Below are 25,621 nucleotides of genomic sequence, written 5' to 3'. Positions count from 1 at the left end.
GAGATGTTCCATAAGGCTTGGTTTATACCACCACTGAGAATGAGTTATCTGTAAAATACTGAAATATCAATAATACATGCATGTGTACACACACATTTCAGTCAAGATTCAGCAGGGCACTGGGCTGTGTTTGCAACTTTTACAGTGGCTTGGCTAAAGGTAATTTGGATGACCGGTACCAAGTTGTGAAGAAGTTTGTATTCTTCCACAGTGTCCTCTCTTCCTTTACTGAATGCTTCCTCTGTCCCCTTGATTCTTCTCTTTCAAAAAACATCCTTAGTTTTCTTCTTTGAACACAATTTGGCTCACTTCTGTCATTCCTACCCTTAATCCAACCTTGAGTTCCCCTTGTCCTTAAAACATTCAGATGTTTTTTTTCTGTTGACATCTTTGATTAGTGACTTTTTGTAACATAACATGATCCCTTTATCTGTTAAGTAAATTATTCATTTTCTGTATTGTCAGCTAATTATAGAGCTTTCAAAAGGGTTCAAGAGGCAGCCTTCCCTTATGAAGTGCTGTCCTCCTTGCTAACATGCCCCTTTGGCCTGTCTGGCACCTGCTCACTTCTCACATGGAAAACTACCTAGGTGAGCCATCTAAAATGGAAACTTAGCCAGCCAGACAACTCCTTGCTGGCAGCCTTTCATTGGTTCCTATACACACACACGCATGCACACACACACACAAAATCACAAGTTAACATGCCATGTAGGATAAAGCTTGTGCCTACCTTTCCATCCTGGTATTTCCTACCTTAAGCTGAATGCTTTGTTTCCCTGCTTGTACCATGCAGCCTCACACCTGGCTTTATCCAAACTACTCCCTCTGCCTGAAATGCACGTCCTCTGTCACCTTCATTTGGCTAACTCGGGTTCATCCTTGAAAACCTAGAGTAGGCATTCTCCAAGAAGCCCATTGATTCTATCTTTATCAAAGTTTTGGTGTATTGAACCCTGTGAGATCATGTGCTCTTCTGGAATGGGACCACTAAGTCTTTCTCTTACTTATTTCTAGAACCCAGTACAGGTTGCTGAGCTGTGGGGGTGGAGTATGGTGTGCAAAACCATTGGCATGTATATGCTTAGTTAATAGAGTGACAACCATCTTAAAGACTAAACATGTAAAATTCATAACTACAGGAAGGAGCTGCTGCCTGAGAACAGTGTGACCATTACATGTCATTGTAGAGTGTGTATTTCCTTCATCCTTTTGTTCTCCAGAGACTTAGCTTGTTGCATATTCCCATTAAATGGAGGCATCTAAGTGTTCATCTGATAAGCAGGTTTGTAAAATTCTGTATCATTTTACAGACTTTAATTGACAAACACCAGACATAGACTATTATGTATTCAGAATATGGGAATATAGTGTGATCATGGCATCAAGACCTTTCTGTCATCTCAGAATCCTGTGTTTTGGAAGACTTACTTTCCTAGGAAAGTTGTTTATCTCTCAAACTGTGGGATTCAAAACTAAAATGTCAAAAATATGAAATACCTGCTCATCTTCCTGATCTAATATTTCAATTCCTAAAGACAGTCCTTGTTCCTGAGAGACTTTCTTTATGTCATTATAAATAAATAAGCTATTCCTCCTCAGCTGTATCTGCCAAGCAACACTGACTGTCAGCCCTATAAATAGATGAGTAACTTACTGGTAATTGGACTACATCAGCAGCCTGATTTGTACTACAAAGGGAAAGATCATTATGCTGCTTCACACCCAGTGACCACTTACTGAAAACAGATTGAAAAGGGTGTGAAGACCTGCTTTTCAAAATGTCAATAAAGTTCTCCCTCCAAGTTTGATTTATCTTCCTCTACATTCTTCTTTATCATCATGCTCACTCTTTTCCTGGAGCTGACTCTTAACAAAGTTTAGCCACGTGTCAATCACATGCCAGCATATACCGTAGATAAAGAACTCCCCTGTCTAAATAGAGTGGGATGTCATATAGTTAAAAAAAAAAAAAAAAAAACTCCCCATGAGCTTCCATATTGAGGCTTAAAATGCTTGCTTTCGGGTAGATTCCATTATATGCCCTTTCATTTATTTGTGTTTTTAGTTGGGAACTCTGGGGACACATTTACAAGACTGGAAAGAACAAAGGTTAAGAACAATTGAGGAATTCTGTACAAATAACAGAACTTTATTTTGGCCATGACGATTAAAGGAAACTCAAGTGTACAATTGAGATCTTTGACAAATTGTGAATAATTTTTCACCTTTATTTCAAAATAGCTAGGGAACACTTAGAAGCAGGCCTTACTGGCAAGGCAAAGCAAATAAAAAATGGCAAATAATAAAAGAATTATTATGGCATTTTAGACTTGAACTACCCTTTCGGTACATTTGCACAATTAATAAAGTTCTGGAAAGCAAATAACATCGCTTAGGTTGAGTTATAAAAATACTTTGTGATCCCTTCGGCATCAACATGCCTCATGCTTCTTTGGTTGTCTCTTCAGTTAATTTTTACTTTACAGTACATGATATATGAAGTGATTTCACACCATGCCCAAGATACGGGCCACCCACCAGCTACATGGCATGACGACTCTGCAGGCTGAACGGCAGCCTTGATAATTATAAGGCCATGGATAATAGCCCCCCAGGGGTTCACAGATCTTCTGGCAGTGGGTGTAGCTGCGCCTACATTCTATGCAGCAGATTCCTTCATGGTCCAGTCTAGGGTCGAATGTCATGCTTTCTCCTTCCTGCTGCTGGGAAATAAAAGAGAATTGTTTGTGTTTTCTTTATAATGAGGTTATAGCATGCATGTTACTTTTAAATAAGACCTTGAATTTTTTCACTGCTACAAGAAGTCAGCATAATCTGCTATAAGAAGTTTTCAATCTTGTTAACCTGCTGTCATTCAGAATTCCTTCTGACATCAAGGAATCTTCACCTACCTAATCTGTCACTGGCAGAATTGGTGGTGGGGGGGGTGTTTTTGTTTTTAACAATATCCTAAAGTTTCTCCATGCCCTTTTTCTTCAAATATGGGGTCTCAGTCCGTCTCCCAGGCTGGAGTGCAGTTGCAGCGATCATAGCTCACTGTAACCTCCAACTCCTGGGCTCAAGCAATCCTCCCGCCCCAGCCTCCCAAGTAGCTGGGAATACAAGTGCACACTGCCACTCCAGGTCTCTCCATGCTTAATAAGCCATGATTACCAGTCACTAATGGCTCAACTTGTTTTAAATAAGAATACAAAAAGGAAGCATAATGATCAAAAGTAGCATTTCTGCCACTGCTAATTTTAAAACAGTGGATCACTGGTGCCTTCTTGTAGTAACAGCTTCCAGGGCTCTTGGGAGCACATTTTGAAACTCATTCGTCTATACTAAAAGACAGATTTCACTGCAGTTGCACTGGCTCTGGGAGCACTGTCACTTAATTTCTCCTGGCTTCCTTTCTGCAACAGAAAGGGATGTTATTTCCATGAGGACATAAGGGGCCTCAGGAAAAGGCTGTATAAAAATAAGTAAAAATCTAAGACCTTAAACTTTACCTTCTAGTTTCTATGTGTCATAATTATAGTTACATAAGCACAAGGTTATTGATGAAGTAAAAATCTCCATGCTGCTGGAGAGATTACAGAAGAGGGAATTTGTCCCCGGCCTGATTCGCATATCTGGTTTCCTTTTCAAGGAGTTCTAGGGGTAGAGATTCTGTATCTGCTTTAATATGGTATTGAATACATTGCCAAGAATCCCTTACCTTTAATGTAAATTCTTGATTCAATTTCAGCCTCTTTCCTGGAGGTAGCCGATTCTGGTATTTTTTTTTTTAAGTCTTAATTGGGGGAGGGGGTAGTATTAGCAATTTCAAATACTGGAACGGGAGAAAATTGTATACTGAACACCAATACTCTCATCATCTGGATATAACAATGGCTAACCTATTGTCAAGTTTGCTTTTTTCTCCTTGAAGTATTGTAAATTCTGAAGTGAATTTAAAGAGAATTGAAGGCATTCTGACATTTCACCCATAAATAGAATGTACCACCAAAATAAGGATATTTTCCTACACAACCACACTGCCGTTATTACACCTAACAAAATTAATTCCTTAACACTACCTGATATGGCCTATGTTCAAATTATGTCATCAAAATGTCATCTTACACCATTTCTTTTTTAAATAAATGAAGCAGATCTATGTAGGAGATATAGAACAATCTCCAAAATGTATTGTAACTGAAAAGAAAGCAAGGTATAGAAACTTTGTGTTCAAAATTGTGTGTTTCTGCAGCCCTTTGCCAGTGACATAAATAAAAATAAAATTTGTATGTGTGTGTACTTACACAAAGAAACGGGGCAAACAATCATTGTTAATAGATTACTCTGGGGAGGGTTTCTGGGTGGCAGGGAAACTCACTTTTCATTATATATATCCTTTTACACTGTTTTAAAAAAATATGTGGATGTATTTTTTTATTAAAAACTAGTCACAAATAAATACTTCTTCTACCATCACTCCCTGCAAACTATAGTAGTGGTAAATATTTCCTGGAAGATTTTTTTTTTTTTTTAGTACCTTAGTGTTTACCCTCCTAAACATCAATTCTCAAGGTTTCAGCCTAAAGCACAGGGCCTGGGAAGGAGCAGGGACTGAACGAATGTCTGTGGAATGGAGGAATACAGTGGATATGGAGGGGGAAAGAGAATACTTGCATTCTGTGTGTTGCCTCTAGGAAATACTCTTGGAAACATTTTTAAATAATCAAATTCCTGATAGGAATTTTTTTTCATAGATTTGTGACTCAAAAAAAAAAAAAAAAAAAAAAAAAACAAAAAGGACAGCATAGAAAACAGCTTTGAATAACAGTTACCAACCAATCAAGACTTCACTACAGAGGCAATGCTTAAGCGTTCTTACCCTTAATTATAAACCTTGCAACAAATAGGTGTATTTTTAAAATAATTGAAAAAAGTCTCAGTTGAATACTAGACGTTCATTTGAAACCTCAAGTCGAAACACCATTTCAGCACTATGTTTAATGCGTTCGTCTGAGCATGTCATGAAAACACCAGTACGCACGTGGTAGGGGTTATCCGGGTTGAAGGGTTCTGAGTCCTCTTGAACACTGGGTCTAGTTTCATTATTCGGTCTTCCAGGGCCTGGGTTGCCCTGTGGTCCACTGAGTGGTCTTTTTGTGGTAGTTGGAACAATTTTTCTTACCACTTCTCTTCTTTCTCTCTGAATTTCTGCAAAAATAGCTGTAAATTAATTCCTTTATTTGAATGATTACGGAAGCTAGATCTGTGTTTATCCAGGTGAAACCAAAAGGATATCAAAACATATACGTGATCAGATACTTCACAATTTTTGTACTGATGATTTTTGTAATAATAAAGCATGTTTCAGAGTCTTGGGTTAGTAGTTAAACACACGGTTAACCCAAATTTGGTTTTGTAATGCTAATTGAGGCAGACTTTGTAACCTGGCCGACAAACATCCATTTTCAACCCCTCTCCCCCTTTTTTTGTTTGCCTTCACCCTAGGGGCTGAGAAAAAATACCATCCATTTCCCCAGCCGCCTATGCAATTAGGAGTGGTCAGGTGACACGTTTCTGACCAGCCAGACATAAGCAGAATATGCTAGTGCTGTTTTGGGGAAAGCTTTTGCTTTCTTGGTAAAAGGAGACAGACAGGCTTCCTCTGTCTTGTTTTCATTTCTTGAACGTAGATGTGATATCTGGCTACAAGAGCCAACTTGTGACCATGAAGTGACAGGCACAGGGATGATCAGCCAGCATGCTACGGACAGCAAAATGGCAAGTTAGAAAGAGACTTAACGGGATCACTGAGTAGCAGATCATGCCAGCAACCTCCTATCTCCAGACTTCTGGGTATATGAAAAAAAAAACCCTGTATTTGTTGAAACCGCTGTAGATCAGGTATTCCGTTACCTGCAGCCCATGGTATGCCTCCTGGAGTGACTATATAGGTATAAAGCTTTACAGTTTGCAAGGGACATAATACCTTGGTAGGTTCTTTAAAAAAAATCCTATGGGATAGGAAAAGCAGATGCTTTTATGTATGAGAGTATCAAGGCCCAGAAAGACCAAGATTTTTGGCCAAGATCACAGAATGGGTGGCAGAGCTAGGAGGGCAATGTGAACTCCGGCCTCCAACCCACCGCCCTAGTTTACCACGTGGCCTCCCAGGTCCTGCAGCAGGGCCCGTGGCTGCCGAGTATAACAAAGGTGGAAAGTACCACACCACTTGGACTTTGGTGTCTCTCTGAGCCTCAGTTTCTTCATCTGTAAAATGGGGATATCATATTAATAGTTATCTAATTCACAGGGTAGTGATAGAATTAATGAGAATCTGTGTCTAAAGGTTTTAGCACACATTGCACTGCAGCCTAGGCAACAGAGAGCCTGTCTCTGAAAAAAAAAAATTAAAGGTTTTAGCATAATGTTTGGCATATAATGAGCACTCAAATGTTAGGTGATGATGATTATATCATGCTTTGTTATTTATGAGAACTGTGATGTGCTCTAAAGCCATAGATGGCTTCCACAGATAGCAGTTGGAGAGGCATTAGGGAGACTGGATTCAATCACAGCTCTACTTTTTTTCTTTTTTTTCTTTTTTTTGAGGCAGGGTCTCACTCTGTCTCCCAGGCTAGAGTGTAGTGGTGTCATCATAGCTCACAGCAACCTCAAACTCCTGGGCTCTAGCAATCCTCCTGCCTCAGCTTCCAAGTAGCCAGGACTACAGGTGTGCACCACGACACCTGGCTAATTTTTCTATTTTTTTTGTAGAGATGGGGTCTTGCTTTTGCTCAGGCTGGTTTTGAACTCCTGAGCTTAAGCGATCCTCCTGCCTCAACCTCCCAGAGTGCTAGGATTATAGGCATGAGCCACTGTGCCCAGCTACAACTCTACTTCTTTTAACTAGCTGAATGACTTAAACTCTGTGAACCTTAGTTTCTTCATCTGCAAAATGGGAATATGAGTAGTTACCCCAACAGCTGGTAAAGATTAAATGAGGATGAAATGTGATGCTCTAGTGCCGTGCCTGGCACATAGTCAGAGCTCAGCAGACATCAGCTTCCCCCGTTCCCTTCCGACCTGTGTCCAGCGGCCATTCACAGTGTCTCTGATAACACAGCTGTGTGGCACTGATGACTTGCGGCCTTCAAGAGCCAAGGACAGGGGCTGCTGGACCCTGGAGTGTGTGTGTGTGTGTGTGTGTGTGTGTGTGTGTGTGTGTGTGGCTTTTATTAGAATTAGATGGGGGGAGGAGCCAGGCATCATCAGAGGGGATTTATTTTCTTGATTTTGTTGTAAAATATTATTGTACTTACGAGAGATGGGAGGAATCCTTCCTTTTTAATGTCTATGATATTCCATCCTATGGATATACCAACATGTATGTAATCCTTTTTAAATCTGGGAGTATTTAAGTGGTTTCCAGTTATTCAGCGGATATAATATGTGTAAATCTTGTATGGGTGCTGTGATGATTGACTACTTAAAATGTGGCCATGCCCTTGGGCTGCGAGGGACCGAGCCACATCTGGGATGTGGGGAACAAGCTCTTTCCCCAAGGCTGAAGTCTCTCAGCGTATCGGTCATCTTAGCATTGCCAGTTAGTCTGTTTTCCACGCCCACTCCCCGCCCCCTTGCCCTGCACTGTTCTTTCTCCATAGCACCTTGTATCCTATGATACGATTTTCTTATTTTAATTTAGTGTTTATTTGCTGTCTCCCCTTGCTACCATGTAAAACTCCCTGAGGGCATGGATCCCTGTCTATTCTGCTCGCTGATGCATCTCAAATGCCTGGAATGAGTATATGGCACACAACAGGCCCTCGGAAGTGCTTGTGGAGTGCGTGAGTGAGCTTTCCGGGTGAGAGGCTTATCCTCAGACAGGGAGCGATCACGGAGGACCCAGGTGGCAGTGGGGCAGACCCTTGTCCTTGGCTGGGAAGGGAGGGAGGTCCGGGTGGTGGGAAGCGAGCAGGCCCCTCCAGTGAAGGAGGGTGGGGAAGGGAAAGCCAGAACGTGGCAAGTGGCTGTGGAATTGTGAGCTGTGACCACGCACGGGGCAACAACAGGAACAGCAAAAGCACAGTCATTCCTTGGTAGCCCCCTCTCCAGCCCCCGGCACCTGTGACAGACACTGCCTACTTACTGATCGTGTGTTCTCTCGCTCTCACCCAGCCTGCCTGTGCTCAGGCTCCTTCTCAGCCCAGGCACAAGGCGGCTACTGCCAGTGGCTTGTAACTTGTCTCCTATCTGCCTGGCCCGGGCTGGAGGGTAACCATCGCCTCCAGGCTCTGCAACAGAATAGGACTTGTGAACCCTAAGAATAAGTCATGGCAGAATCAGAAACTTGCCCTCTCTGAACTTGGTGAGGCTTTTTTTTTTATTGTAAATTTTACCTACCAAAATTTACTGTTTTAACCCTTTTTAAGTGTACAGTTCAGTGGCATGAAGTACATTCGCATTGCTGTGCAACCATCACCACCATCTATGCCTAGAACTTTTCTCGGTCTCTCTCTTTTTTTCTTTTTTGAGACAGAGTCTCTCTGTCACCTGGGCTGGAGTGCAGTGGTGTCATCACAGCTCACAGCAACCTCAAACTCCTGGGCTCAACGATCCTCGTGCCTCAGCCTCCTGCGTAGCTGGGACTACAGGCATGCGCCACCATGCCCGGCTAATTTTTTCTATTTTAGCAGAGATGGGGGTCTCGCTTTTGCTAAGGCTGGTCTTGAACTCCTGGCCTGGCCTCTAGCCATCCTCCCGCCTTGGCCTCCTAAAGTGCTAGGATTACAGGTGTGAGCCACTGTGCCCAGTCTAGAACTTTTCTCATCTTGCACAAAACTGAAACTGTGTACCTGCTACACACTGCCCATTCTACTCCCCATGCCCCCAAGCCTAGTGGTTTTAATGCCTGTGTTTTATTTCCATGCTGCTCTCTCCTGGTGTTCAATAAAGTCTTTCAGAAAACATAGCCTGTCTCGGCTGGGCTAGGAGAAAGGCCTTTTTCTCCACGTTTGAACCAGAGCTACAAAATAGGCCTTTGGGAGGCCAGTGTGGTGCCGCAGTAGAAGTGAAGAGGGAGAGAGCCTCTGGGGACAGGAGAAACTCAGGGGGAAGAGCGAGGCCCACAGGACTCACCTGCCCTTCGTCACCTGGAAACAGCTCACAGGCATGCTCCAAACTACCTCTGAACCCCAGGGACCCTGCATTTCTTTTCCCCAGACTTGGAAGCTGGTGCTTAAGCTTTGAACTTGAGGAATCGCGGCCTATACCCACAGCAGCTTTTGGCTGTCCCATAATTCTGGGTTTGAACATAATCAAGATTCAGTTGTATGACAGCTTCTTAGTCCCTTGATTCTATGCCTTAGAAATAAAAAAATGTAAAATTGGAAGGTGCAAACAACTGAGATTAAGGGGCAGAGCGGAAAGCAGTGGGAGTGTCGTAAATAAAAGCGGCAGGTAATGAATGCAGCGGTGTTCTGTCGTCCCCACCTGCCTCCTGCTACCCCGTCTGCTCCTTCCCTTCCCTACAGCAGTCACGGGCTGACGTTTTCCTTCTCCCTCATCTCTCATGCTAATTACTGAGACACTGTCACACGCATCCTGATTTCTGCCCCTCATGACACGCTCAGGCCTGTGGATGGGACTGTAGGAAACTCACCGGAACAGGGAGAATTTTAAGCAGCATTGAGATAATTTAAAGCGTTACCTTTTGGATATATTGGTTTAAGCCAGAAAATAGGAAGGTCGCCACAGAGTTCTAAGACTTTAGAACTCAAGAAGCTGTTGTCCTTCACCGGCTGGTCTATAGCCACCCAGATAAGAGAATTTTCTTCATATTTAACTGGCATGATCTTGCCTTCCTGTAAGTAAGTAAAAATGAAATGCAGTTGAGCAAAGAGGATGGTGGAACATGCTGCATGTGAAGAGTCACGTGTTGCTACAGGATTATTTTACCTTATAAAAAATTAATGAGAATTCTGCACGCGCGTGTGTGTGTGTGTGTGTGTGTGCACATGCACACATGCATCTACTTTAAGGTTCTAATCTCTTCTCCTTGTAGGTTCCTTCACAATATTCAGCTCACCTCCTCCCGATGCCCGGCCTTTGGATAGCTGTAATGTGTGAAAATGAGTGTCCTGAGTTGAAGTGAAAATTACTTGATACCAACTCTGAGATTTAGGTTAATCTGATATTTTCGATCAAAGATGTTTTTGAGGAAAAGTGATTGAATGGACCCTGGAATCCTATAAAGGAGAGAGGAACCCTTCATCTGAAGTGAAAATCTTGTGGGGTTTTGTTCTGCAGCTTCAGAACAACAATGGCAAAAGCCAGTGATTGGTTCTTTAATGTCTTCAGTTCAAAGTATTATTTAACATAAACCATTTCTCCACTTCCCAGCGATAGCAACACATATTTCAGATGTTCCTCGCATCAAGCACCCCACTGAGATTTCAAAGCTAAACCCAGGATTTTCTTCCACAGCGAGATGCTGAGAATGGTTTGCTAACCCAGGAGACAAATTTATTTTGCCAGGTTGTTCCTTTCATGTATTTATTAGTTTGCAAGAGCTTGGAGAAATTAAAATGTTTTCTCCTTATTTTTAGCTAAAAGCAGCACTTCATTTATGCTTTCTCCCTCAGGCTTACGGCTGCATTAAAACAACTTAAAGTTATTGGAGGAAACGAACACTCAGGTAATCCAGTTATTTACCTTAAATTAAATGGCTCCATCCAGGAAATGAATGCTCTTTGAGTACAGTAGCTTTTTAAAGTTATACAAAACTGATGAAAAATTTATGAGAGCAAGTGGTGCATAAATCTATCCCATCATAATCTAAAGTGTGTGGGGGAAGAGTGGGGTGATTGGGATAATGCATACAGATGCATTCTCCAAGCTAAGAATGTTAAATAGATCTTGGGGCACGTACTTTCAGTTGCCTACCCAATCTCCTCCCTTCCTTCCCTTTATTGCAGTGCAGTGTTGCTCTGGTTGGAAGCAGCAATGTGCCCAGGCCCAGGAGAGACACCTGCTTTCTCAGACCGTCCAGTGGCCGGGGCCGCCTGGGCGATCGGGGCTACCCAGTGAGACCTAGGCCTACTGTGCGAGGGGGGCTGGGAGGCCTGCTGCTTTTCCTGACTAAAGGGAAGTCGTGTTTGGCACCATTCAACCTCTTTCTTCCTGACTTTTTCTACTTGAATGCCAAGTAAGGAATTTGGGAAGAGGTTGAACACTGCCAACCACAATTGGAGCTGGAAGGAAATACTAAAAAAAAAAAAAAAAAATCACAGAGTTGCTGGCCACCAAGCCCATGCCTGCAGCTGCCTACCTGCACATTGCTCCCCATGGAGAAAAAGAAATCTTTATTTAAGTTACTCTAAGTGTAGTTTTCTGCTACTGACAGCCAAACACATTCCTAATTCACACAAATATATTGTCTGAATTCGTTTTTGTCCACAGAGAATCCACCATCACACACAACATAAACAACTAAAAGACAAGACAAATAATCTACCTCTATGGCCTAAGAATCAGATGCAAAGATTTACATACAAAAATAATTCACATATTGAATTATTTTTGTATTTAAAAATAGTTGTTTTAAATTATTTGTATTTTAAATAGTGAAAAATTGAAGATACCTGAAGTATTCAAGAATAAAAGACATAAAATTACAATCATATGATGTATAATATATCCATTATAATCTACATTTTAGAAGAACTAAAGTTGTGATAATAAGCATGTATGGCAGTGTAACTTCACTTATGAAAAGAATCTCTCTCTCTCTCTCTCTGTCTCTCTCTCTCTCTCTCTCTCTCTCACACACACACACACACACACACACACACACACACACACACACGCACACGAAGAAAATCCACCAAAACGTTAACGTTAGCTATCTGTGGATTATGCAGTTGTAGGTGATTTTCTTCTCTATATTTCTATGTATTTCCCAAATTTCCTACAGTGACAAAGTATTATTTTTAAATATCAGGAAAAAAACCCAAACTATATTGTGAACTTATGATTAGATCTGGGTCAGCTGTCATTGGGGAGTTAGTCCTTTGGAAGGCAGGAAAGCTAGTTCCATGCCCATTGATGGGGAAAATGGCAAGGATTATAGTTCACTAAAGTCTTCAGGACAGAAACTAGGTGACATGACTATAAAAAATAGTAATGCAAGAAGAGAAGTTCATGGGTCAGAACAAAGGAGGTCGGGGCCCATTTTTCTAGCTGGTGTTCGTGAGTTCACATTGAGAGCGCGGCCTTCGATGCCAGGCTGTTCGGCTTGTAAGGAACAAGCTGGAGCATGATCAGGAGAGAATGACTGGAGAAAGGAGAGTCTGGAAAACATCTCACAGGATGAATGTTGGGCAAACTGGGAGTAGAGAACAGAGGACATGGTAGCCAGCTCTAAAATCTGACAGCTTTTGTTGTGCTCTGTTTGAGACACCACCCCGCTGCTGCTCCCGTGGAACCAGCAACCAGGCAGTTTCCAGGCACTTTGATTACCCACGTTTCTCCTCTTTTGCCTGGAGGGAGCTGATACATGCTTCGCCTCCCTCTGAGAGACACTGGCAGGATCAAAGGTGGTCATAATAAAATTAACAACAATGAGCAGCAGCCCTGTAGTCATCATCCAGTAGATTCTAGGGCCATGGGCACGGTATTCACACCCCCACTTTCAGATGACAAAACAGGCTCCTGGAATTGAAGCCACATCTCTAGCAAGGGTCCGAGCTGGGATTTGAACCCATGTTTTTCTGACTCTAACATCCATTTTCTTTCCACCCTACCCTGCCACAACGCAAATGGAAGACAAAAATGAATGTGACCAATTTGTAAGCCCCAACATATTATAAAAATGTAAGGTATTATTGTTAAATGTGTCTTTAGAACTCTGCGTGCAATTCTTAAATTTTAAAAAATCAAGCTCAAAGGCAAGTTATTAATAATAAATGGAACAATTCTGTTTAAAAATCTCACAGATTTGACACACAGAAAAGGAATTAGATATATGTTGTGTCACTTCATTGGGGTGAACTTGAACCAATGAGAAGAAATTGTAGGGGGAGCCGTCTCAGCTCAATGTGGGGCAGAACGATTAGAACCACCCCCCATAAAGCTGTCTGACACGTGCGTCTGGTTGTGGGGAGCCCTCTGTCGCTGCTTTGTGGCAGAGGCCAGGTGATCAGCTGTCAGGGACGTTTAGAAAGAATTCCTACATTGAGTGGGGCTGAAGCTAGAAGCCTCCTGAGGTCCTTTCATTTAAAAAAAATTTTAAGAGGTACGGACAGGGTCTCACTCTGTTGCTTGGGCTACAGTGAAGAGGCATCATCATAGTTCACTGCAGCCTCGAAATCTTGGGCTCTAGCGATCCTTCTGCCTCAGCCTCCCAAGTAGCTAGAACTACAGGTGTGAGCCACCACACTCGGGTAATTTTTCCACTTTTTTGTAGAGATGGGGTTTTGCTATGTTGCGTAGAATGGTTTCAAACTCCTGGCCTCAAGCGATCCTCCCACCTCAGCCTCGCAAAGTCCTAGGATTACAGGTGTGAGCCACCATGTCTGGCCTCCTCAGACCCCTTTAATGAAGATTCTGTCTTGTGCAGTTCTTTACCTTTATTGTGAAGTCTTAACCACTGATGAGATAGTTCCCTAACATCAGGCAAAGAAGGGCCGTGTGAGTACCAAGCCCCTTTATACACTTTAAAATATGGCTTCCCAAAACCTTTAAACATACTATACCATGTAAGAATGATCCCTTGGAACCAGAAGGACAAAAACAGTTTACATTCCTTTGGCAGAGAAGAAATAGAACTTAGGTTCTGGTGATGAACTGATCCAGGAACTAGAGGCCAAAGGGATTGTGCCTCTGAACAATGTCTGCCAAACCCTCTTGCTGTCTAGAGCATGTTAGTACCCACCAGTTCAGAGGAGATGCTCTGTTTGGTCACGGTGCCCACCTCAGGAACGCGAGCCTTCACCTGAGCTTTGATGTAGCATTTCTCTCCTCCAGCAAAGCGGATTCCTGTGATGCCCTGTGAAATAAAGCGTTATCCATCCATCTATTTGTTCATTTGTTCAATTTACTGAGTGTCTGCTGTGTCCCAGGCACTGTTCCAGGTGTTGGGTATAGGGATGAACAAAACAGATGAAATCCCTGCTCTCTTAGAGCTTAACTTTTAGCATTATTTGCAATAACAAAAAATAGAAACAAAGTCAGGTGGTGATAAGAGTTATGAAGAAAAATAAGGCAGAGAAGGACAGGAATGACGGTATGTTACCATAGATGGTGTAATCAGGGGAGGTGACTCTATGAGGTGGTGATATTTGAGCTGAGATGCAATATATTAATAACTCCATCGATACCCACAAGCTCAGATGAAATGCCACCTTTTCCATGCAGCCTTCTTTGAACATAGCAGTCATTAGGGAGGCTGGTCCCTAAGTAGTTGAGGAGGAGACACTGTTTATTTCTCACAGGGGACAAAAAACAAAACATCCAAGTCCTTGGGTAAGGTCTAGAAGCAAAGTTCAGCTCCTGGAGCTGTAGAAAGCTTTATTATTTACTCTTGGCTCAGTAACTTACAAAAATTCTAAATTCATGGAATTAATTAATTTGGCCAACATCTTTTGAGAACCTTTGTGAGGTTTCTCAAAAACTGAAAATAGAACTACCATACAATCCAGCAATCCCACTACCAGGTATTTATCCAAATGAAAAGAAATCAGTGGATCAAAGGGATACCTGCACTCGCATATTACATGTTCTCACTCATATGTGGAATCCAATAAAGGCTGGAAAGGGTGTGGGGGGGATGAAGAGAGGTTGATTAACGGGTACAAACATGCAGTTAGATGCAAGGTGTAAGTTCCAACTTTCCATAACAGAGCAGGGTGACTACAGTTAGCAACAATTGTACATTTCAATGTGGCTAGAAGAGAGGACTTGAAATGTTTCCAACCCACAGAAATGATAAATATGCAGGGTGTATTTATTACTCGAGGTGTGTACCCCAAACACCCTGACTTGATCATTACACATTCTATTCTTGTAACAAAATATCACACTTACCCCATAAATAGTATATAACAGTGTTTAAAAAGGCAAATTAAAAGAAATCATCCGGAGGACTTGTTAAATGAAACACAGGGCCAGGCCCCACCTCCGGTTTCCCATTCAGTGGGTCTAGAGAGGAGCCTGAAATTTGCGTTTCTAACAAGCTGTCCAGTGCTGCCGCTGCTGGTGGCCTGGGGAACACACTTTGGGACCCATTGTTCTCTAATAGGCTGCCTCCCAAGGGTCCCCTTGCTGTTATTCCGCATGTCAATCTAGCACTCAGAGTTGGAAAACAGAAGGCAGGGGAGGGAGATGACTGCCTCCCTATGTGATATGTTCTCTTAACTTCAAACACTCATGTCCCCTGAACGTGAGATTCGAGGGAGGAAACGCCATACAGCCGTTACCATATCCCCAAAGGAGAGAGTCGATTCTGCTGAAGGATTCACAACAGCGAATGTGAATCTGTATTGAGCTAGTTCTGACAGTCTACACACAGCAGAGAGAACCGAAACCCCCACAGGGACCAGGCCTGTGGGAAGGAATTCACACATATTAACCACCATGTCTAGCTACAAATCCACATCAAGCAGCCAGATATATTAAGAGATGAAACAGAGGGAACTAAAAGAAGAAGAAGAAAACCAAGAAAACCTCCTGTTTTTGCAAACAAACAAACAAGGCCTTAGACGCTAGTGATAACGGAGAAATTTGCTAGCAAAGGCAATGAGTGAGGATTCCAATGATCTAACGTTCTTTTTTTATCAAAGAGTCAAGCAGTCTCACCTTGGCTGCACATTTTTTCTTTCTAGGGGAGCTAATCGATTTCTGTGGCTTCAACCAGAGCTTCCCAAGAAGGGGCCCTGCCCCTATGAAGGCACATTAGAAATCTCTGGAGGAGTTTTTGTTGTCACAAAGATTGGGGGTACCCTTGGTCTTTACTGGGCAGGGCCCAGGGATGCCAGGTCCTGCACAGCCTGGGACAGTCCCAAAGAACCAACTCTCCTGGATCCAAGGGAAGAAACCCATTTCTAAGAATCTGTGCCTAGGACCCAACACTGTTTTACATATAAAATTGTACTTTTGCAATTGGGATTTTTGGAATAGTTTTAATGTACAAATTTCTTAGAAATGCAACTACTGTGAAAATGGAAAGAAAACAGTATTTTCTTCATTATTTGAGAAAATTACAAGGCATTTAATTTGCCCACACACTTGTGTCTGTCTGCATATTGGGCTGTGGCACTGACAGTCATTCAACTACTGGTGCAAGTGCTTGATTTTATGTCTTCTAGAATATCAGGCTGAACATTTACATATGAAGTCTGTATTTTACTATAAACTACTTTCATTTTATTTTCCCCTTTATATTATAGTTGGGGGCTATATTGACTTTTGAAATCAATAATCTACCTACCTACTAGGTAGGTCATGCTATCCTTTTTCTCTCCAGCTCTTTAAATAAGAAATTTCAAATATTCACAAAGCTAAAAGAATCGTACAGTAAACACCCACATACCCGCCAGTTTATTCCCTGGTAATTTCTAATCTGGATTTTTGTTAAGTAAGCAGAGCATTAGGTCCAAAGGGCTCTTAAACCAACAGCTCTGATACTCGTGAGGGTATAACCTAGAATGTAGCTCATATACCACAAGCTAACCCAGTTTTTGTATCTCTCAGAGTAGAGTCTGGAGCACTTTTTTTCAGGGGGTTCTTTTTTTTTCCACTGGGCTCTACTAAAATTTTGGTGGGGTCCTGGGTGAATGGATTGTTCATTTGCAATTCAGAACCTTTCAAAATCTGTCCTCACCTTTGTACCCATCTTCTTCCCTTCCCCACGCTGGACTGCACTGGGCTGTTTAGAACTCTGGAGCAGGCCTGCACATTCGTGTTCCCTGTTCTCCCCTGGGCCTGGAAAGCCCTGTGCCTACCTCCCTGCCAGCTGAAATCCTAATCATTCTTCAGGACTTGACTCGGTTGTCACCACCACTGTAACATCTGCGCCAACTCCCTAATTGACAACGATGCCTCTTCTCTGTGCTTCATGCACTCTCTTCACAGTTCACTGCAGCATGTTTCCCAGACACCTGAAGCTATTTCTGTGTGTGTGTGTGTGTGTGTGTGTGTGTGTGTGTCTGCCTACTGGACTGGACTCAAAGGTCCTTGGGGGAAGTGTCAATCACCTTTGCATTCCTCATGCTTAGCACTGTCCCTTGTCCTTGCACACAGTAGGCCTCCAAAAAATGCTTCCTGAATTTGACTTATGGCTTAAAATATAGGAGAGAGTAATAGCACAGGTACCACAGCGGCTGATTCATGCGTTTTCAGAAGTCGAGGCTTGTTTAAACCCATAACAGGTTCTATCCATCAAAAAAATGTTCTCCTCACCTGTTCTGACTTAGAGAAATGTGGAAGCTATCAAAGAGAATTGATCAGTTTATAAAATATTTGTGGCCTTGTTGGTCTATGAGAACAAAACACAATCGATACCATTATTAGAAAGAACCAAAAGATTATAAAACAGAAATATAGGTCTAGGATTGAAATATTTTAAAAGGATATTCTTGATACATGAACATCTCGAGGAAGATAGATCTTTTCTTATTCATCTCTGTAGCTCCCTTTGCATATCTTGATAGTGTGGTACACCGTAGGTATTCAATTTTCTTCTGTATTGAATGATGTGTGTGTGGGAGTCACATTTTATAAGTTTATACTGAGTACTATAAAGAAAAAATGATTTTACTCTGTCCCGGGTCTTGCAGTAAAAGCCTTTAATAGGTCCAGAGAAATTATACTTGTGCACTGACCGGAACCATTTGCAGAGCTGTGACTAAACAAAGTGCAGCAGGGCACACACGGGGCTGCAGAGCCCCAGGGCAGAGACCACTCTGAACCCAGCCAGTCCCTGTCATCATCAAATGTCTAACACCACAGGGACTCTAATGTTAGAATCTGTGGGGTATTCAAAAGGACTTGTGAAGTATATTTCGGTATCAACAGGGAGGAGTCCTTTCACACGGATGAAAAGCATCTTTAGTTTTTCTCATCAATCAGAGGAAGATGGGTCGATGAGATGTTTGTGGACTAATAAACTATCAGAAGAGACATTGTTTTTCAGACCCTTTTTTCATTGTGAAGTTTCACCTTCTCCATCTGGAGATTTAATAGGGGACACAAATAGCGATGCCTCTTCCTCACTGTGAAACATGAAAGAGAATAAGATATTTATGTTGACCAACAGCAAATCAGACCTGCAGTGACACTTTGGTTTGCAGGTGTACTCTGAAGCACAGCTGCATAGCTTAATGTCTCAGATAACCTGTAAATTAATTTTTTGTTTTGTTTTGTTTTTTTTGGTGAGACAAGGTCTCACTCTGTCATCCAGGCTGGAGCGCAGTGGCCCAGTCATAGCTCACTGCAACCTCAAACTCCTGAGCTCACATGATCCTCCTGCCTCAGCCTCCCCAGTAAATGGGACTACAGGAGTGTGCCACCACACCCAGCTAATTTTTAAATTTTTTTGTAGAGACGGTGTCTTGTTATTTTGCTCAAACTTGTCTTAAACTCCTGGCCTCAAGTGATCCTCCCAACTCAGACTCCTAAAGTGCTGGTATTATGGCCACCGTACCTAGCCTAAATTTTTGTAAAAAAAAAATAAATAAATAAAAACAAAACAGTTTCCTTTTCAAAAGAGATCAGAATGTTTTATCTGTAATAAGCCATGGTCAGAAAACATATGCTATATTAGGGGAATTTGCCCACACTAATTTTCCAGATTAAATGGGAAATTGGAAGAACTGTGAAAAGCATGTAAATAGATAGGTATGTTGTCGATGAGATTATTAGGTCATTAAAATTTCCTTCCTCTTTAGAAGTTCAGATTTCAGATCTTGCAATGTTCTAGGAGAGTTTGAGCATTTTATTCACTGTGTTACAGAAAACTGCTTGGAAAGAAAAAGTTCCTTCAAGTCTTTCTGCCAAGACTTCACATATTCTAAGAAAAACTTGCTCTTTTCAATGGTGTGGTATTATGGGTTTTTTTTAATTTTTAAAAATCGAGCTTTATTTTAATTTTTAGGGCTGCATTTTGAATTTCCTAGAAGTAAAATGTTTTTTAAAGTTGTTAATTCCTTAAGTACTTAAATTCAATAAAAGTGGGATTTTTGTTTTTTGGGGTTTTTTTTTTTTGGTATTTTATCACTGAGGTATTGTTTTTTCTTTTGCAAATATAAAGGACAAAGAGTGGTCCTTTCTCCAAGAGAACATGCTACACGACTCGTGGATTAGTGGCTCTACGGCTGCTATAAAGAACAGTTACCATTCGGATATGTGTGAGAAATGCTGCTTCTCATTGAATTATTATAGAAAAGTCCCCCAGGCTTCCCTGGTTAAACTCTCTAAATGTGTGAAATATACTTACATTCTGGAAATCATTAACTTCAATTGCTTCTTCAGGTCCACTTCCCATTTTAAAGGTCTCCAAGTTGTTCCCAGCATCTATTTCCATTGACCCATCTTGTAATTTCCCATTGATGCTCATGGTGTAATGGACATTGTAAATCTGGAAGTGAACATAAGAGTTAAGCGATGCTTCCTTTTTTGAACAATTCAGGGCTTATCTTTAGACCTGCAGTGTATGGGGTAGCTTCCCTATTTCTCAGAGATACACGGTATCATCCTTAACAGCGGTATGTTTCCATATGAGCACTTTATGCATACCCCAATCACTTAATACAATGATTTCTTTAAAAACACCTTAAAAGTAAGACCTTTGATAGTCTCTGACACTTATTCAAATAGCTCAGTGATTCGCAATTCTGGCTGGACATCAGAAGCAATTGGGTAGACTCTCCTGGTACCATGCTTGGGTTTCACCCTGGATCAATCAAATCAGAACCCGTGGGGATGGCGCTTGGACATAGGTCTTTCTTTTCTAAAGCTCAATTCTATTATGTGTCCGGATTGAGAACCATTGATGGATGAATGGCAATTGACTAGGCTCCCAGCTGAAGTGGGAGTCTGCAGTGGGTGGCACCTCAATTTGACAAGATTTTTAAGCCTTTGGTTAAGATTAGGCGTGGAGTGTGGCATATAGTAAGGTCTGCAGACAGGAGTAGGAAACACTTGATACAGAGCAGCACCTGGAGAGAGCAAGGTCAATGTGCCCATCTGTTCTAGCTCAGAATAGCAGTTACTTTCCTAACGATTTTATGGGACAGGCATATGGTGCTCGAGGGCATTTTGTTATAATGACACATGTGGGTGTGTGGGAGCGGGGAGGGACCCAGCACCGCAGAAGAGCATTGGTCCAGGAATCAGAAAAACAGGTGGCCACACCACTTCTCCCCGCGTATTAGGAGTTGCCGTGAGTGTAGAATGAAGAAGTTGGACCTCATAGATGGTTTGCATCTATGTCCTTAGGGCCCTGGGGTATCAAAGGCACGGCCCAGAGGTGAGGGTAGCACTGGGAGGCCCCTTTCTCCTCTGCCCACCCGCAGTCTAAGCAGGGCAGCTCTGCGTTTTCTTTGTTTTATGTGTTGCATTTCTGAGCAACATTTTGTTAGAAAGAAAAATTCCAACACTTCAGAAAATATTTTTAAGTTTGCCACTAATTAGCTGATCCAAAGGGCTCTCTCAGCTTAGACATCTGATTACTGCATTGGTTTAAGAATAATTCACATGCTGCTCCTGCTCCACGTGCGGCTGCCCTGCTAGACCTGTCTGTGCGTGGCGGGGCAAGGAAGTGGGTTTCTTTTCTTTCCTTTCTTTTTCAGACCTAAAGGCAGATCTATATCCATACACTTATATACATTATATATATCTTATATATACCATATAAATTACATACGCATATGCACACACACATATATACATACGTATGTGTGTATCTAAATCTTTAAAGGAGAAGAAATGAGAACTGATGAAAGACAGTTGCTACTTAATGTCAGGTCAGCCAGTCAAAACTGCACACAGATCAGATTCAATTCCAGTCTGATTTTTCTCCCTCATTATGAAGAGTGACTGCTACATGGACAAACACTGGAAAAAGTATCTGTTGTTAACTGGATCATTACTTGCAGAAAACTCATTATTACAGGACCCACAGAGCACTATTTTATTTTATCAGCAGAGATACAGAAATGGCTTTGCTATCTAGCACGCTTTGAGGCAAGAGCATCCATTAGAGGGACAGAAAATATGGGCATCCTATTTCAGCTCAACTGTCTCGTGCTGCCCCTCCTTCCCTCTCTCCTAAGGAACTTACAAGCCTGCAGTCTGCTGTCTCCAAGGCCTGTCTGATCATAAGAACGTTGTCTAGGGGTTCTGATGCAGTGGAGTTGGAGCAAAGCCCACCAATCTGTTTTCACTCTGCCCCTCAGGTGGTCCCTATGATCACCCAGGTTTTCTTTGGTTTGGCCAGTGCTCTCTGCAGGTAAGGTCTAGACAGTAGGCTCTGGGCTGGGCGCGGTGGCTCACTCACACCTGTAATCCTAGCACTCTGGGAGGCCGAGGCAGCAGGATTGGTTCGGCTTAGAAGTCCGAAACCAGCCTGAGCAAGAGCAACAGCGAGAGCAAGATCCTGTCTCTACTAAAAATAGAAAAATTAACCGGGCACAGTGGCACATGCCTGTAGTCCCAGCTACTCTGGAGGCTGAGCCAGGAGGATAGCTTGAGCCCAGGAGTTTGAGATTGCCGTGAGCTATGATCACACCACTGCACTCCAGCCCAGATGACCCAGCAAGATTCTGTCTCAAAAAACAAGCAGGCCCTGTTCTGTCCAGGTGCTCCCTGAGCAGCCACTATGCACATGGGTCAGTGATGACTGTCAAAAGGAGACTGGCAGACAGGATAAGCTTTCACTGGCAAAGCAATGCAACATTTACGAACTTAACCATTTGCAAATTTGTAGCAGTTTTTAAGGACACAGGATTGTAACACTAGATGAGCGGCCTATGGGTCTAATTTCATTTTCTTCCACCACCACTCTTTGCTACCTCCCTCCTCAACAGGCTCCCTGACTATAATAGGTATTGCATCCTTTGTAGCGTAGCCTCAGCCCACCTTTTATATGCAGTATCCTCTCTGCACAGGGGCAGCAGTGAGAAGCCTGTGCCCTCCTGAGGAGATGGGGAATGAAGAGGGGCAGGATGCAGCCCATGGTTTCCAAGGTACTGGGCTCTGAGCTGGGCAGGAGGCTGGGCTGTTGGAGCAGCAATTACATTATCTGCTCTGAGTCCATGGAGCTGTTGGCACCTAAGGCTATTTCTATCCAAGTACAATGAAGTTTATTATTTGCCAAAATTCTGCTCAATATGGTGCCTTTTATAGCCAAGGATATTTGCTAATGAGTTTTTAATAAGGCTTAGGTTCTATAAGATTAATTACATAATGTTTGGGAAAACATCTAGAAAAATTAGTCTGAGAAGAAAGGCCCCCAGCAATGATCTCCTTCCCTCGTCCCACAGGGTGAGGTTGTCAGTTATCTCACATGGGTGGAAATTTCTCATATTTCAATGCCTTGTTCCATTTATAATAATGTGGATGAAAAATGGCTGCAATATTCGAGCCCAGTCAGTTGTCCCCTGGTTATTAGTACTTCGGTGCTTCATAGTGCTCTGAGGAAATTTGAGCATACCTGTCCTAAGGGGGTTTACCCATATGAAAGGGATAAGGGATGAAGTACAGCGGGTTCTCCTTTATTAACCAATACAGAGCAGCTGAGTCACAGACAATCCCCAAAGAGTAGATAATCCATTTGGTTTGACAAGCCTTTCTGTTTGACAGAGACTTGCCTTTTTTGATTGCATTTTGTTTGGGCTATTTCGATTTGTATTCAAGGAAAGCAGACCCATGCACGTGCTATGCGTGGATGGTGCCAAATCGACTCTATTTAGTGTCTTGTGATTTGTTTTTCAGACTTAAGTAATATGGATCAGCACAGAACATTGTGGGGGAGAAAAAAACAATCGTGATTTTCTTCATCCCCCTGTCTGTATAGGAAATAGCAATAACTTTGATTGTTGGCAATAAAATGTGATTCACTATTTCTCTGAATTCTTAAAATTTAATACTGCTCTCTTGAACCAGACAACCAACCATCTTGCGGTAAAGGAAAGGGTATGAAGAAAGGGAGCCCTGCTTACTCAGTATGATTGTTCAATCTCTCTTTTTTAGAAGCCTGTCAGTTAGCTATGTTTGCCTTGAATAATTAAACGCCAAATGGTATTCATCTTAATATATATCATGACAGAATCTTTACCAAAAAAAAAAAAAAAGCAAAGCTATCCCCATATGACCTATACCATTATGGTTTTGTTATCTAGAAGATAGCATTTACATTCTAATACCATAAAATTTCCCAAAGGGATGACAATCTAAATCCTGCTATTAATGGAGATGTAGATATTGAAATCATTTCCATGTTCAGATTTGCTGCTTTCAAATATGAGCATCTGGCCCAGCTTCTATATTTAAATACAAATACATTAAGGCACTTTTCAAATACACACAAAATACAGTGCAATTCTGATCTTACAAATCGATGCTTGTAAATTTGATATAGTCTCTAAAACAGACTCAGTGCTAAATGGCATGCTTATCTACATTAGGCCTTTGAGTTAAAAATACAAATTATGCAGTGACTTGCAGAAGACGTGATGTGTAAAATGGTTGAATTGCTTTCAGCACCATTTTCTGTAAGTACTGGAATTCGTTCATGCTTTGAATTTCATGGTGGGAGAGAGGGGAAAAAACAGCAGTCACTGATCCTCGGAGGACAGTGATTATGAAAGAGCCCTTTGTGTGTGCCCTGGAGACGGAATTCTTTTCCATTAGTCGAAATAAGCTTATACCAGACCTGGCAATGGTCATCAAGATAAAATGCCCCCTTTTACGTAGGTGAACACTTTTAGAGTATTTAGAGAACACGCTGGAACTCTGCCCAGTCAAGTTGGAGGGAGTTTTTATACTCCTTGAGAGCCCGTGGAGCTTTAAAACAAATAGTTGCATACAAAGAAAGTGGGACAGCAGTTAGTGAAACGTTTGCCATTAAATTACATGTGAAGACTAGGCCAGGATTTAATTGTTCAAGAGATTTGCCACTTTTAAGGAAGTTAGACCTTTTGTTGTTGTTGAAGGGAGAGAAGGGAGTGTTAATGGATAGGTCACCAAAAAGACCTCCTGAAAGGCGAAAATTCATCCTCAATTTTGGGTCTGAATATTCACCATCTTTGTCCTAGATCCTAAATTCACAGCCTTTCTCAGCTGGGAGAGGCCTTGGCGGTCACTCAGTCCGTTTCCTCCTTTAAGGATGAGCAGGGCGAGGCCGGAGAGGCGCGGGCCCTCACCCACGGTCACGGTCACGGTCACGTAACTGCCGGGGGAAGCGCCAGGCCGAGACGGGCTGAGGACGGCTTCCCTCCGCCACTCTGTGTTGTGATACTCTCCCGTGAAACGCTGCCTTGCTTTTCTACAAAGTGGTCTACGGGCAGAAGGCAGCACAGCGGGGTTGACGGAAGGGAGAAGGCGCCCGGGACGCTGAGAGTAACCCGGGTGTCGGGCCCGGAGCTGCCACCTTGCCGCCCCGCGCTCTGGCGCCCCCTAGGGGGAGGTGGCGGGGGACGCGACCCCGCCGCCCCGCGCACCCCGGGGGTCGCAGCACCTCCCCGCCCTGCAGCCCCCCGGACTTACGTGACTGTCGCTCCCCTTCCAGAAGTAGAAGGCCCCGATGGCCCCGAAGAGCAGCAGCACCGCCCCCGAGATGAGGACCACGGCTCCGACCTTGAGCAGCCGCGCGGGGCTGGAGGGCTTCCCCGTCACGGCGGCGTACGCCTGCGGGCGGGGCGGCAGAGGGACCCGTCACGTCCGCACGGCCAGCACCCCGCGGTCCCGGCGCCCACGGGGCCCAGCGCGGCGCCCCCAGGGAATCGGGGGTGCGGTGGGGTGGGAACCGGCTCGCCCTGGGCTCCTTTGGGTGCCCCTTTCGCCGCGCGTCTTCCCGAGGGCCCTTGGCACTCAGGCGTGCACGTGCCACGAGCAAACTTCTCTCGGCGCAGGCCCGTCGCGCCGCGGAACCGCACTCTGCCCGGCCCAGGTGCCCCTTCCGCACCCGGCTGGGGGTCGCGTGCCCTCTGCACATCCGCGCGCGCGGGGCACCGCCCCAACCCACAGCTGGGACCCAAATTTGACTCCCCCTCATACACACACATTCGGTGGCACAAATCCCTGACCCGGCCAGTGGAACCAGACACTCACGCGCTGCCCGGGCCCCGCGTGGGGACTAATCCGGCAGCGGAACTGGAATCCCGCGCCGTACTCACCGGGGGGCTGCAAAACTCAACGTCTTCAGGCCCCACCAGGGCAATGGGAACTTTGTCGGAGGTCCCCGTCATGGCTGCGGCGGGAGGAGCGAGGCACTCGCAGAGTCCCCGTGAGCCCTGGGCTCTGTCCCGCCGCCCCGACGTGCCGGGCACTTCAACGCCAGCGCGCACTCACGGAGCACGGTCCCGCCTGGGCCAGCCCCGCGGTCCCCACCCCTTCCAGG

The 25,621-nt window shown here is 43.5% G+C and overlaps 1 protein-coding gene across 2 annotated transcripts; it reads right to left on the bottom strand.

Moving 5' to 3' along the window:
- Positions 1–2,384: 2,384 nt before the first annotated feature.
- On the bottom strand, positions 2,385–25,469 carry CNMD (chondromodulin). Of its 2 annotated transcripts, none has more exons than XM_045566781.1 (7): positions 25,398–25,469; positions 24,769–24,909; positions 19,499–19,639; positions 13,940–14,053; positions 9,716–9,869; positions 5,048–5,214; positions 2,385–2,726 (listed from the first exon to the last, which is right to left on the bottom strand). In XM_045566781.1, exons 1-7 carry the CDS (start codon positions 25,467–25,469, stop codon positions 2,511–2,513), a joined length of 1,005 nt encoding a protein of 334 aa, XP_045422737.1. In that variant the 3' UTR covers positions 2,385–2,510. The 2 variants fall into 2 exon arrangements, with proteins under 2 accessions (XP_045422737.1, XP_045422738.1); XM_045566782.1 differs by having other exon boundaries at positions 2,385–2,723.
- Between the last annotated feature and the right edge of the window lie 152 nt (positions 25,470–25,621).

This window comes from Lemur catta, chromosome 13 (assembly GCF_020740605.2).
Source record: "Lemur catta isolate mLemCat1 chromosome 13, mLemCat1.pri, whole genome shotgun sequence".
Taxonomy (NCBI): domain Eukaryota; kingdom Metazoa; phylum Chordata; class Mammalia; order Primates; family Lemuridae; genus Lemur; species Lemur catta.
Note: the sequence above shows the minus strand (reverse complement) of the source record. Positions and strands in the feature narration are given on the sequence as shown.

Bases quoted from the DNA above. Each gene is read 5' to 3' on its own strand.
- CNMD (XM_045566781.1), bottom strand. From the start codon at position 25,469: ATGACGGGGACCTCCGACAAAGTTCCCATTGCCCTGGTGGGGCCTGAA. The intron at 5,215-9,715 runs GTAACGCTTTAA...CTATTTTTGCAG, and splicing joins TAAACCAATATATCCAAAAG to AAATTCAGAGAGAAAGAAGA. The intron at 2,727-5,047 runs GTGCGTACTGGT...TTTATTTCCCAG, and splicing joins ACCCGGATAACCCCTACCAC to CAGCAGGAAGGAGAAAGCAT.